This window comes from Erinaceus europaeus, chromosome 6 (assembly GCF_950295315.1).
Source record: "Erinaceus europaeus chromosome 6, mEriEur2.1, whole genome shotgun sequence".
In the NCBI taxonomy this organism is placed as follows: Eukaryota; Metazoa; Chordata; class Mammalia; order Eulipotyphla; family Erinaceidae; genus Erinaceus; species Erinaceus europaeus.
Window position 1 is genome coordinate 25,361,928 of NC_080167.1, and position 13,356 is coordinate 25,375,283.

The 13,356-nt window shown below is 38.3% G+C and overlaps 1 protein-coding gene across 3 annotated transcripts in view; it reads right to left on the bottom strand.

Moving 5' to 3' along the window:
• RYR2 (ryanodine receptor 2) overlaps window positions 1–13,356 on the bottom strand; it is an 820,963-nt gene that overhangs the window by 280,778 nt on the left and 526,829 nt on the right. For all 3 annotated transcript variants that reach the window (XM_060191940.1, XM_060191939.1, XM_060191938.1), the window contains 4 exons: window positions 12,288–12,504; window positions 8,803–8,907; window positions 3,670–3,773; window positions 243–326 (listed from right to left, as the gene is read on the bottom strand). In XM_060191940.1, the coding sequence (XP_060047923.1) occupies window positions 243–326; window positions 3,670–3,773; window positions 8,803–8,907; window positions 12,288–12,504 (510 nt within the window). The remainder of the gene's footprint in view (window positions 1–242; window positions 327–3,669; window positions 3,774–8,802; window positions 8,908–12,287; window positions 12,505–13,356) is intronic.

Below are 13,356 nucleotides of genomic sequence, written 5' to 3' on the forward strand. Positions count from 1 at the left end.
CCATATTACATACATACAAACACTCCCAAATGATACCTGAGTTTTGTGTTCTCTCTGGGAAAAGTGGTAGAAAACTCTTGTCTTACTACAGACTTGCTATCGTCCCTCAGGTAACACAGGAAGTCTAATTTTTTTAAATTACATAAAGATGTGAAAAAAGGATCCAGGTCTCTGGGAAGAGTTGAATATAGTAAATTAATGCAAGGGCTATTTATTTACTATTGTGTCAGCATTCAACTTACTTCTTGGGTAATTTCATTTTTTTCACCTTTTCTTCTGCATGCTCATCTGATAAGCCCACATGACATCCTAATGCCAGCAAAGTCCTGGAATAAAAACCAGACGGAATAAGCTGTAGCCATTTTTCCATAAGTTCAGAATAATTCAGCATCATAGCAGATAGGAATATAACCTATAGACAATCCATTAAGAAAGCAGTCTTTTATTTTAGGCAAAGGGTTACCACTGTCTTACATGATGAATCCACTGATCCAAGTGGTAATATTTTCTGTCTTTTTTTTCCCCTATTTTATTTGATAGGACAGAGAGAAACTGGGAGGTGGGGAAAGAGAGAGAGAGAGAGACAGACAGAGAGAGAGAGACACCTGCAAACCTGCTTCACTGTTTGTAAATCTTCCCCCTTTAAGGTCACAAGTGAAGGCCGAGGTGCATGGTAATATGTGCATGCAACCCAGTGTACCATCACTCGGCCCCCAGGAAATATTTCCTATGGATTATTTAGATTATTTACTTTTGAGTAATAAATGTGACATTAAGATTCAAATGATATAGGAAGGATTATACTGAGAATTAAGCCCTTTCCTAGTGCTATGTCTTTCCCTGAAGATAATGATTACTATTGATTTATGTATGTCCTGCTAAAGTCTACATATACTTATGTAGATTTTCTGTCTATGTAGAATATTTCCCTCCTTTGTTAATTTTTTAAAATAATTTATTTATGTATTCATGAGAAAGACAGGAGGAGAGAAAGAACCAGGCATCACTCTGGTACATGTGCTGCCGGGGATCGAACTCAGGACCTCATGGTTGAGAATCCAATGCTTTATCCACTGAGCCAACTCCCAGACCACTTTTCCCTCTTTTATATAATGGATACATAGAGGAGGAATTTGTCTGCAATTATATATATATGCATATTTATACATATATAAAAATAATTTTAATCAATGATTTAACAGTGACTTACAAAATTATAAGATAAACCTTCCACCTTCTGCACCCCATAAAGAATTTTGGTCCTTATCCAAGGAGGGATAAAGAACAGAGATTTTTTTTTTCTTTTTTTTTTTTTTTTTTTTTACCAGAGTATTGCTCAGCTCTGGTTCATGGTGATGTGGGAGATTGCATCTGGGACTTTGAAGCCTCAAGCATGAGAGTCTCTTTGCATAACCATTATGCCATCTCCCCTTATATATATTTTTTAAATTTCTTTATTTGGGGATTAATAGTTTACAGTTGATAGTAAAATACAATAGTCTGTACATGCACACTATTTCCACAATAATACACCCCCCCCACTAGGTCCTCCTCTGCCATCATGCGAATAGGGACACTTTCAATGGAGGGGATGGGATACGGAACTCTGGTAGTGGGATATGTGTGGAATTGTACCCCTGTTATACCACAATCTTGTAAACCATTATAAAATCACTAAAAAAAAAAAAAAATAATTATGTCATAATAGGGATGTAATTCCACACTGTTCCCACCACCAGAGTTTTGTGTTCCCATCCCCCTCCAGTAGAAATTTGTGATTGTTCTCCCAAGGTCACAGATATGGGTTGACTATATCTATCTACATCTTGTGTTTGTTTGTTTTTTTTCCTTTCCCACTTTTACTTCTATGGTCCTGCCTTCACTTCCTTTTTAAGTCACACCTATACCTATTACTAAATCCAACTACCCTCTTTTTCCTGTTCTCTCTCAAATATTGAGAGATAATGGCTTCCTCTGTTGTTTTCCTGATTCTTTTCCCTTTCAGTGATGGTATAAAAACTAAGATTCCTGGTGACAAATGTTTTAGGTCCTGATGAAACTGGGATTCAGAGCCCTCTGGAGACCTTCCCCTAACATGTCCCCCTCTGGGAGTATCAACCAAACTTCTTTTGGGGGTAAAGAAGGAAGGAGTTCTTGCTTCTGTAATGGTTTCTCTGCTGGATATGGAAATTTGCAGGTAGATCCATACCCCCAGCCTGTCTCTGTCTTTCCCTAATAGGTTAGGGCTCTGGAGAGATAAGCCATGTCTGGGACATGTTGGCAAGGTCATCTGCCCAGCTACCTTGAGATTTTATAAGGAAATATAAACTATAACTTTGACATACCTTGGCATATAATGTTTAGTTAGCTTTCAACAGTTCTGAAGTATTCTATTGCAAGATGAGTCATACGATGTTATATTTTTGCCAATACTATTCATAGCCTTTTGTTATTATAGTGCTTCAATAAGTAAACTAGTGCATTTAATACACATACCATTTCATTTATTATTAGAATAAATTTCTAGACATGGAATTACTAGGTTAGTTTAGAGATATATACAACTTGAAGTTTAAAAAACAACACCAAATATCTATCAATAATTTTATATCCCCACAAGCATTAAGGATATTTCCTGGTTTTTTAATTTTTATTATATTTATCTATGTATTGGATAGAGACAGAAATTGAGAGGGAAGGAGGAGTTTGAGAGAGAGACAGAGAGACACCTGTAATACTGCTTCACCACTCTCAAAGCTTTCCCCCTGCAGATGGGGACCAGGGACTCAAACCTGGGTCCTTACTCATAGTAACATGTGAGTTCAACCAGGTGTGCCACAACCCAGCCCCAGATATTTCCTGTTTCTAACATAAGAGATATCAAACTGCTTGACTTCAATACTAAATCAATTTCAAAATACTTCATTATAGATATAGTTTTTCCTGCAAGTATATTTGATCACAATCTTTGTATCTTGAGATATTTGTAGCTCCATTTATCTGTGAAAAATTATTTTTCACATTCTATTAGATAAGATTTTCTCACATTTGAAAAATGCTGAGACACGCCTTGCAAATTTTTTCCCTAGCTTTCTTTTTTGTTACTATAGTTATTGGTTTTGTTTTGGTCATCACCAGGGATTCATTAGAGGGTGTGGCTTTTTCTCACAAATAAGAAGAACAGAAAACTTTCCTATTCATATTACATCACACCTCAACCACAAAGAAGTAATATTCTAGAATTGTCTTTTGCTTGCATATCTAGCATTTCTTAGGACTTAAATAAACAAAATTGGTAATTAATTAAATTAATTCATTGGTAATTAATTTAAGTTTTCCTATACTTATTCCTAACATTTTCATTTATCTTGTCATAAAGCAATAATAATTTGTGAGTAACCTATTCCATTAATACATAGCCTCACTGTGAATGACATTGTATCAGACCACAGAATCTTTCTATTTCATAAAATTCATTTGGAAACTACTTATGCACAGTGAAAAAAAAATAACAAAATAATCTAATTACCAACAAATATGGGCCCAGTGATCTTACACAATATGGTAAGTTTTAACTAGAATTAAAGAACAGTGAATTAAAGCATAATTTCAATACCTTGTTATGTTAAATAAGGCAGACTGAAAAGTAGGAAAAATTAAGAAACTCACTTTAGAGTCTCAAGGGACATCTGTAAATTGTAATTGCGCTCCTGTTCAGGCAATTTGGAGAACTCTACCAGACATGGGTGCTGTCTCTTATTGTCATCTCTAATCTGAAACAGAACAAGAAATTGGCATATAAGTACTCTGTACCATCAGACAGGAGCAATGATAATCCAGTTTTGTGGTGGGAAATGAAGTAGAAAAGCAAGAAGGAAAATTAACCCCCAAGGAAGTTAACTCTAGTCTCCCAGGCATCTTTGAAGTTCAAGGTCATCATATGAGCTAGAGTTACTTATGAGAAAGAGGAAAGCCAGAGAACCACTTCAGCAACACACGGGACCTCAGGTGTGCAAGTAAAAAAGAAAAAGCCTTTTTTTTTCCTCCAGGGTTATCACTGTGGCTTGGTGCCTGCACTACAAATCCACTGCTCATGGAAGCATCTTTTTTTTCATTGATGTTGTTGTTGCTGTTATTGTTGTTGTTGTGACTGTTATCGTTTTTGGGTAGGATTGAGAGAGGAGGGGAAGACAGAGAGGGAAAGAGAAAGACACCTGCTGACCTATTTCACCACTTGTGAAATGAACCCTCTACAGGTGAGGAGCCAGGGGACTCGAACCTGGATCCTAGGGCTGGTCCTTGCACTTTGCACTCTGCACTTAAGTCCTAAACTCTATCATTTTAATTATTTCTGTAGTATTCAGAGACAGTCTCTGGTTTATTGAGTTTATCTCTTAGAAACAGAAGACCAATGGAAGGGAGATTTTAGTCTTGTTCTTAATATCTCTCTGGCACCTAGAACAAGTCTGGCATGTGGTAGGCATGCAATAAGTATTATATAAATTTAAATGAGTTGTCTGTAACAAAAAAAGTATAAAGTCTGTACTTTCAACCAGATTGATCAGAAAAATCAGTAACACTCTGGCTGATATCAATTGTTGTAAATGGTTCCAGTTGTTTGTACTTTCTGCTCTCATAAAGCATTTCACTACTTTAATGTTAAAAAGCAGTTAACATAACACATGTATTTTCCATATAACCATTAGCAGTGTATAATAGCAAATTCCACTAAACTAAATTGAAGATTTTGGAACAAACTAATGAGCAAGATGTTCCATATCTTTGCATTGATATTTTTCTAGTCTTTCTTTTTTTTCCTTCCTTCCTTCCTTCCTTCCTTCCTTCCTTCCTTCCTTCCTTCCTTCCTTCTTTCCTTTCTTTCCTTTTTAATTATCTTGAAGGCCTGAATTACATGGGTATTACTGCCTTGGTGATACATAGATGTTAGCTATTTTCTAACAAGGAAAAAATTCCTCCATAGAATTATTACCAGGTTCAACAAATGCCACATAAAAAGTAAAAAGGAACAAGATGTGTGTGTGTGTGTGTGTGTGTGTGTGTGTGTACATGTGCGCGCGTGCGCGCATGTGCATGTGCTTTAAGTCTCCAGAAGTAACTAATTTAAACATGAGCTATCTGTTCTTTCATTTCTGGTGATAATTACAAAATGAACAGAAATTATCCAAAATCTCTTATTAGTTATACTTACTTGAGTGTGAAGCTTTAAAAACAAAATCCAGAATTACCAGATTTAACTTTAAATTCTAAACACAGAAGTAAAAATGACTGTGTACAAGTCCTACTATTAGGCATTCACATTTATGTGCCTCTTTCTTTCTCTGTCTCTTTTGCTCCCTTCCTCCCCTCCCCCCCCCCCCCTTTTAAAATTGTTTACTAGAGCGCTGCTAAAGTCTGGCTGGTGGTGCTAGAGACTGAACCTGACACATCTGGTGCCTCAGGCACACATGAAAGTCTTTTTGCCTGACCACTATGCTATATTCTCAGACACAATTTACATAATTTTCACTGCTATACCAGAAAATAAACGGCAAACACGTTAAAACCAGAAATTAGCTCACATTTCCCATCCTCTTCCACTCACCCAGTAGAATGCACACTTTTCCATGCAAGAGCGCCCGGACTTGAGCTGCAGGATACCACATAGGAGCACCACACAAGCAGAGAAACTTTACAACATAGGAACTAGTGGTATGGTATCCCTCCTCTTCCTGTCTCTTTCAATATCCAGAGGAAGAGTGCCATGAGCAGTGGAATTGTACAGGGATAAAGCTCCAACAACAACAAAAAATGGCGGCAAAATTTTTTGTTAATGAATCCTATACCTGAGAGTTCCAAAGCATCTTTCTACAGTCATGCCTCTCTACCCCCCAGGGCCACTTCCACAGTTGGGAAACTCACTATCTCTCACCTGAGTCACCTCTGTTCCTTGTACAGAGTAAAATTATATTATGGCAAATGCTCTGTGATAAGTTTATCTGGCCAGACTTCCCAATTACATTATTAGTGCCAGGTCGTCTGCTTAGAATATATACCACTGCTCCGTAACTGATAAGTTAACATGTAATTTGTCCTAAAGACCATAACCAACTATATACTTCCTCCGCCTTCCCTGAATTCCTAGGAGAGAATAAAATCTTCCTAGTCTGCATCTTTCCCCTTAACTAAAAAATGTATGATGATGAATTTTGTCTATACTTCAAATCTTTTTTTTTTTTCCTCCAGGATTATCACTGGCGCTTGGTGCCTGCACTATAAATCCACTGCTCATGGAAGCATCTTGTTTCCATTGTTGCTGTTATTGTTGCTGTTATTGTTGTTGCTGCTGTTATTGTTGTTGGATAGGACAGAGAGAAATTGAGAGAGGAGGGGAAGACAGAGAGGGGGAAAAGACACCTGCAGACCTGTTTTGCCACTTGTGAAATGACCCCCCCCCCACAGGTGAGGAGTCGGGGGACTCGAACCCGGATCCTTGGGCCGGTTCTTGTTCTTTGCTCTCTATACACCTAACTCGGTGTGCCTGGCCCCCTATACTTCAAATCTTATGGTGAATTCTATCTGTAATTCCTCTAGCAATGGACTATGTCTACATTTATAATGTTTGCTCTTACTGATTTAACTGACAATAAACCTTTGATTTAATAGGTCTAACATTATCTCAATACTAAAAAAGTCAATGAAAATAGCACAACAAAAGACACCAGTAGGTATCTATCTTATTATTGGGTTTATGAAAAGATTGCATTTATAGTGAAAAACAGTTTGGGATTAGATGAGTGAAAACCTCGATCCCAGTTCTAGAGCCATTTCTAATTCTGTCACTGCTGGCAGTGTATTTAACAACACTGACAATTCTTGGTGATGACATTACGGGAAAAAGAGAAATAATAGCACATAGTGCAGTAAACTATTAAGAAAATGTGACCGGGAGTCGGGCTGTAGCGCAGCGGGTTAAGCGCAGGTGACGCAAAGCACAAGGACCGGCATAAGGATCCCGGTTCGAACCCAGGCTCCCCACCTGCAGGGGGTCGCTTCACAAGTGGTGAAGCAGGTCTTCAGGTGTCTATCTTTCTCTCCTCCTCGCTGTCCTCCCCTCCTCTCTCCATTTCTCTCTGTCCTATCCAACAACAACAACAACAATAACTACAACAATAAAACAACAAGGGCAACAAAAGGGAATAAATAAAATAAATATTAAAAAATAAATAAATAAAAAATAAATAAAAAAAAAAGAAAATGTGACCCTATAAACTGCAAGAACAAATATGGAAAGTCAAAGCACTAAATAGATATATTCCTTCCATTAACAGCAGGAATATTTCACCAATCCTGATCATTTTTATTAATTCAAGGTTGGTGCAACAAAATAAAGTGGAATGAACACTCCTATTGTTATATTTAGTTAAATTTAGAAAAATGTTACATAAACAGTCTATGTTGGGACACAGACTAGTAATTTTATATATGTAAAAAAACAATTGTCACGGTCCAGCTTAAAAGAACATATGTGATACAATGTATTACATAGAAATCTGTCTTTTATTTTTCAATATAACTTTTATTGATATCTTAAACTTACATGCTTAAAAATAATGCATTCAATCATTATATCTCAAACTATTTTCCACCTGAATGGCCTATAGGACTAACACTGATGTGTGAGCAATTACAACTGAGGGCCAGGCAGTGGCACACTGGGTTAAACCCACATAGCACAAAGCACAAGGACCTGAGAAAGGTTCCCAGTTCAAGTCTCCAGCTCCCCACCAGCAGAGGGATTCGCCTCACAGGCTGTGAAGCAGTTCTGCAAATGTCTATCTTTCTCTCTCCCTTTCTATCTTCCCCTCTTCTCTCAGTTTCTCTCTCTCCTGTCCAAAAAACATCAAAAAACATGTCCGCAGGAGCAGTGGATACCCGTAGTGCAGGCACCGGGCCTCAGTGATAATCCTGGAGATAAACAACAACAACATTTTTTACTTTAAATTTCAGTGAGATTTTCTTCCCAAGTGGCTTAAAAAAATAGTGCCTATTGTCTGTATGATTTAAAAATGTAAATTATAGTCTAAAGATTAGTAACACCGTGTGTGTGAGTGTGTGTGTGTGTGTGTATGTGTGTGTGTGTGTGTGTGTGTGTGTAATTGTTGGGGCCTCATTGAACCCAAACAGACTTTTCTTATCAGAAAGAGAGAGGGACTGGGGGAAAGATACCACAGCACTGCAACTTACTCCAGTGTAGTGGATGCTAGGTTCTCCAGCCCGAGTCATATGCATAATAAAGAATACTCCTAGGAGCCAGATGATGGCACACCTGTGCATGTTACAATGCACAAGGACCCAGGTTCTAGCCCCTGGTCCCCACCTGCAGGAAGAAAGCTTTGCAAGTGGTGAAGCAGGGATGCAGGTATCTCTCTCTCTCCCTATCTCCCACTATCCTCTCGATTTTTGACTGTCTCTACCTGATAAAAATAATAAAAAGTAAAAAAAGAAGAAGAAGGAGGAGGAGGAGGAGGAGGAAGAATGCTCCCATCCAGGTGAGCTATCTTATGGTCCCAATACTGATAACTTTTCTATTTTCTAGACAACAAGCCACTCTTCAGTGAACCCACCTATACTAATGTCATTCCCTTTAGCATACAAAAACTACTAATGTTCGGGGGTACGAGTAGGGGGGAATCAATCTTATTGATTCCTATCACTACAAAGGAGGATAGGTGAGGAAAAGGTATGCCTTCAGAAAGATTTGTTAAGGAACAGAAGCTGAATATTAATTTCAAAATTATGTACCGGACCGTACTGCCAGCCAAGTTCAATTTTATTCATAACCCAGAGTTCATGGATGTTCTCAGCCAGTTTTTCTCTTATCCTCTCTAAGTGAGGAGGCAACACGATCTAAAGTAAAAAAAAAAAAAAGATAATAATTACAAGGAAAAGAACACACATCAGCAACAAATGCAAAACAGTGTTAGTTGTCTCTACTATGAATTGAAATAAAAGTTTTCTCAAAACCAATTTGATATAATCATATAACTAGATTCTATATCACCTATTATGTAGTCTACTGACAAACACATTCTTAGCAATCAAAACTTTTTTTTTTTGGTCAGGTGGAGAAAGGCTGACTTTTTTAAGTAGAGAAACGTCGAGGGTAGAGGGAGAAATGCTAGAAAGCTGAAGTTTCCTAAAACACAGGAGAAGATTCATTTAAAAAAATTTTTTATTATCTTTATTGTATAGAGACAGAAATCTAGAAGGGAGGGGAAGGGAGAGAGGGAGAGAGAAATAGAGATGCCTGCAGCCTTACTTCTTACCACTTGAAAAGCTTTCCTCCTGAAGGTGAGGACTGGGGGCTGGAAACTAGGTCCTTGCGCACTGTGACCTGTGCACTCAACCAGGTGTGCCAATACCTGGTCCAGAGAGAGATTTAAATCTGAGCCACCTGTGTAGCAAGCTGGGCACCTTCCCAGATATCTAACCATATTGAAACTTAAAGAATTTTTTGGACAATTCTGGGAATCTCTGTGGGGAGATTTATACATAGTTTTCTAAGTGAATTTATGAACAAAATTTCAAAGGAGCAGTGCTAGCAAGGATAGCTACTACTAAGAAAGTTGTCATAATGGATACAAGATACAGCAGTGCACATTATTTAAAAAGTGAAAACATACAATATTTCTTAAGGCAACCTGACCAGATGAAGACAATTCAGTGCACAACTGATAATCTGTTAGTTCTTTAAGTTTATAAATACCTGACTTCATTTTCCTTCTGGCTCTGTTACTTTTAGTGTTTGCCAAATACAAGTTTCAAGGGAAGAAAAAGATTTACATGCTACCATTTAAAAAATTGTGTGGGGGGGTTTTAAAAATCTCTTCATGGGGAGTCAGGCGGTGGCATAGTGGGTTAAGCGCATGTGGCGAAAAGCGCAAGGACTGGCATAAGGATCCTGGTTCGTGCCCCTGGCTCCCCATCTACAGAGGAGTCACTTCACAGGTGATGAAGCAGGTCTTCAGGGGTCTATCTTTCTCTCCCCCTCTCTGTCTTCCCCTCCTCTCTCCATTTCTCTCTGTCCTATCCAACAACAACGACATCAATAACCACAGCAATGTTAAACAACAAGGGCAACAAAAGGGAAAATAAATTTAAAAAAAAATCTCTTCATAGAAAACACAGAACGGTTTTCAAGGTATTGGATTAGCTGTTTATATCTGGATATTGTTGACACATTCTGTATGTGTGTGTGTGTGTGTGTGTCCACAACTACAACAACTGGTAGTGGGTTTGTCTTTCTTATTTAGTTGGTTTAATATCACGTTTGCTTCATGGACAGCATTCTAAATATATTTGTAAATGTTTATTCAGCTGTGTACTGTACAGATTACTGTAGTAAAAAATACAGGAAATAAAGTATATTATGGTGTACACAATAAAGTATAGATATATAGACAATAAAATGCTATTATAGTGTTCATAGACCAACTGGAACAAGAATAAAACAGAGCTGATGCAAGATGAGATGCTTGAAGCTGAACTACTGTGCTGCCATTTTTCTTCCCCCTTCTTCTTCTTCTTCTTCTTCTTCTTCTTCTTCTTCTTCTTCTTCTTCTTCTTCTTCTCCTTCTCCTCCTCCTCCTCCTTCTCCTCCTTCTTCTCTTCCTTCTCCTTCTCCTTCCTCTTCCCCTTCCCCTCCCCCTCCCTCTTCCCCCTTTTTTTCTTCTCCTTCTCCTTCTCCTTCTTCTTATTTTTATTGTCTCCAGGGTTATCTCTGGGGCTTAGTGCCTGCACTATGAATCCACTGCTCCTAGAGGTTATTTTTTCCCTTTTGCTGCCCTTATTGTTTATCGTTGTTGTTATTATTATTGCTGTCATTGTTGTTGGATAGGACAGAGAGAAATGGAGAGAGGATGGGAAGACAGAAAGAAGGTGAGAAAGATCAACATCTGCAGACCTGCTTCACCGCTTGTGAAGCGACTCCCTTACAGGTGGGGAGCCGGGGGCTCGAACTGGGATCCTTAAGCCAGTCTTTGTACTTGGAACCATATGTGCTTAACCTGCTGCACAACTGCCCGAGCCCCTGGTGCTGCCATTTTTTATGACCATAGTTCTAATATTTCCTTACAATACCAACTAGTTAGACAGCTGGATATAACTCTGAGCAATTTAAGTCACAAATAAAGCTTGTTTATTTTACTACATAATATAAAAAGCCAGCATGGCAAGGCAATCCTGATACAAGAAACTAAACGAGTGAACAGGTGTTTGTTAAATAACCAGAGCTCTGACTGTCTAGTGCTAACTCTATTTCAGACCTTAGAAGGGATGCCTGTAATCTTCCATAAGAAACAAACGTCAGCTATCTAACAAACAGTTAACACTGTTGGGGCTCTAGTGCATGATGGTAGAAATGAGCCTAAATTGGGAGTGAGAGTGTTTTGCAGACACTTGTCACGGGGAGATGAAAAATTGTACCCACGTGACAACAACTGTACTATAAATGACAAAGGCCCTAATAAGCTGTATAAACACACAAGCAAGAGGCATGTTACACTGTAGAAGATTCCCAGATGAGCCCCTGGGTTTGCCCCTGGAGGTGAGAAGCTTCATAAGTGGTAAAGCAGTGCTGCTGCTGTCTCCCTTTCTCTCTCTCTCTTTTTTTTCTCTATCTACCTCCCAGTGCCCTCTCAATTTCTCTGTCTCTATCCAAAACAAACAAATAAATTAAAAACTATTAAAATATGCACACAATATTTAACTCAGTGTAAGAATACTTTAACTCTGTGGAACCAAAAAAAAAAAAAAAGAATGGTCAATATTCCTGGGTGCCTATTTGCAAAGTATTGTGTTATCCCTTATGCCCGATACACACAGTATCCCAATCTACAAGATAAGTAATTTCCTCGAATTCTCAAACTAGGAATTAGATCCCAGATATTCTGAGTCTAGAGCCAATGGTTTCAATTTCTACATGAGGTAAAGGTCAGTTAAATCACTTGAAAGCAACAAATGTATCTGGATGGGAGAAGAAATGAAAAACCCACATGGATCATATGCAAAAAGTGTGCTCTAAAATTAGAATGCATAACCTCGGGCTGTCATCCATTTATTAGTGCATTATGAATTCAATGTAGCGGCCGAATACTACACTTACAAGTATAAAACACTAGCACTAAAGTTAAAAAACATTCCTGTGGGTTGCAATCCAATGAGTATGAAAGCTACTGCATATGAAAACAACTTCATATAAATGGTGGCCATTAGTTTGATCTGAGTACCTGGGTCGTATCCACAGGGATGGGTGTAAAGGCAGCTTGTGCCAGGGGAACGGTGGGGCCCAGAAGGTCTCGAGTATAAGTTCTTTCTTGCTTGTACTCTCGACTGTGCTCCACTTTCAACTTCTCTTTTGGTAGAACAGCTTCATAGCAAGGTGCATATCCAGGTGGAGGAAGGAATTTAAACTCTCCGTGTCTCCCCCCAAGCAGAAAGCGTAACCTTCAAAGGATGTATGTCAGGGTTAATAACATTTCTGGTATACATCAAGAGTTCCTCAATCAAAAGGAGATAAAGAATTAACTAATAGTACAAAATTAACTTCATTAGAAGTCATATTCCTCAAGTCCCATTACCATCATAATATCTGTGTGGGTCTCTAATCATAAAAGGCAAAACTTGATCAATTTATGTTAAAAGGACTGAAAAAAATCTCTATATATGCTGAAGAAATAACAAGAGCCAATGCATCAGATTCCTGCATGAATGAAATATGTGCCCAGACTAATTGGCCAATTAATGTCTCAAGGTATTCAAATCATTAGCAGAGAAAGATTACATAAGATTTATATAGTTCAAATTGCAGGGCTAGATGAGGCATGGCAAAAAATACCATTATTCTCCAATTACTCAGCAAACTTCCTTAATGGGGAACTCAAGAAACATTTCCATTTACTAAAGAAAAAAGGTGACCTTGCTTCAGGTGTGTGTGTGTGTGTGTGTGTGTGTGTGTGTGTGTGTGTGTGTGTGTGTGTATCCAGTACTTCTATGTTCAATTTCACTGCACCAGGACACTTATTTTCATTCAGACAGACAAACAGACCCATGCATGTATGTATGCATGCATGTACATACACCACAGCACCAAAGCTTCCTCTGCTGCCATAACACTTCCCAGGTAGTACCAGAGAAAGCCCCTTAGCAGGTGAAGTGTCTCTTTGGTCTGGTAATCTTATTTCTTAATCTTTTCCAACTATTAAAAACTTACTAAAGGGGGCAGGTGGTAGCACACCCAGCTGAGCACATACATTGGTATGTGCAAGGATCTGGGTTTAAGCCCACAGTCCCCATCTG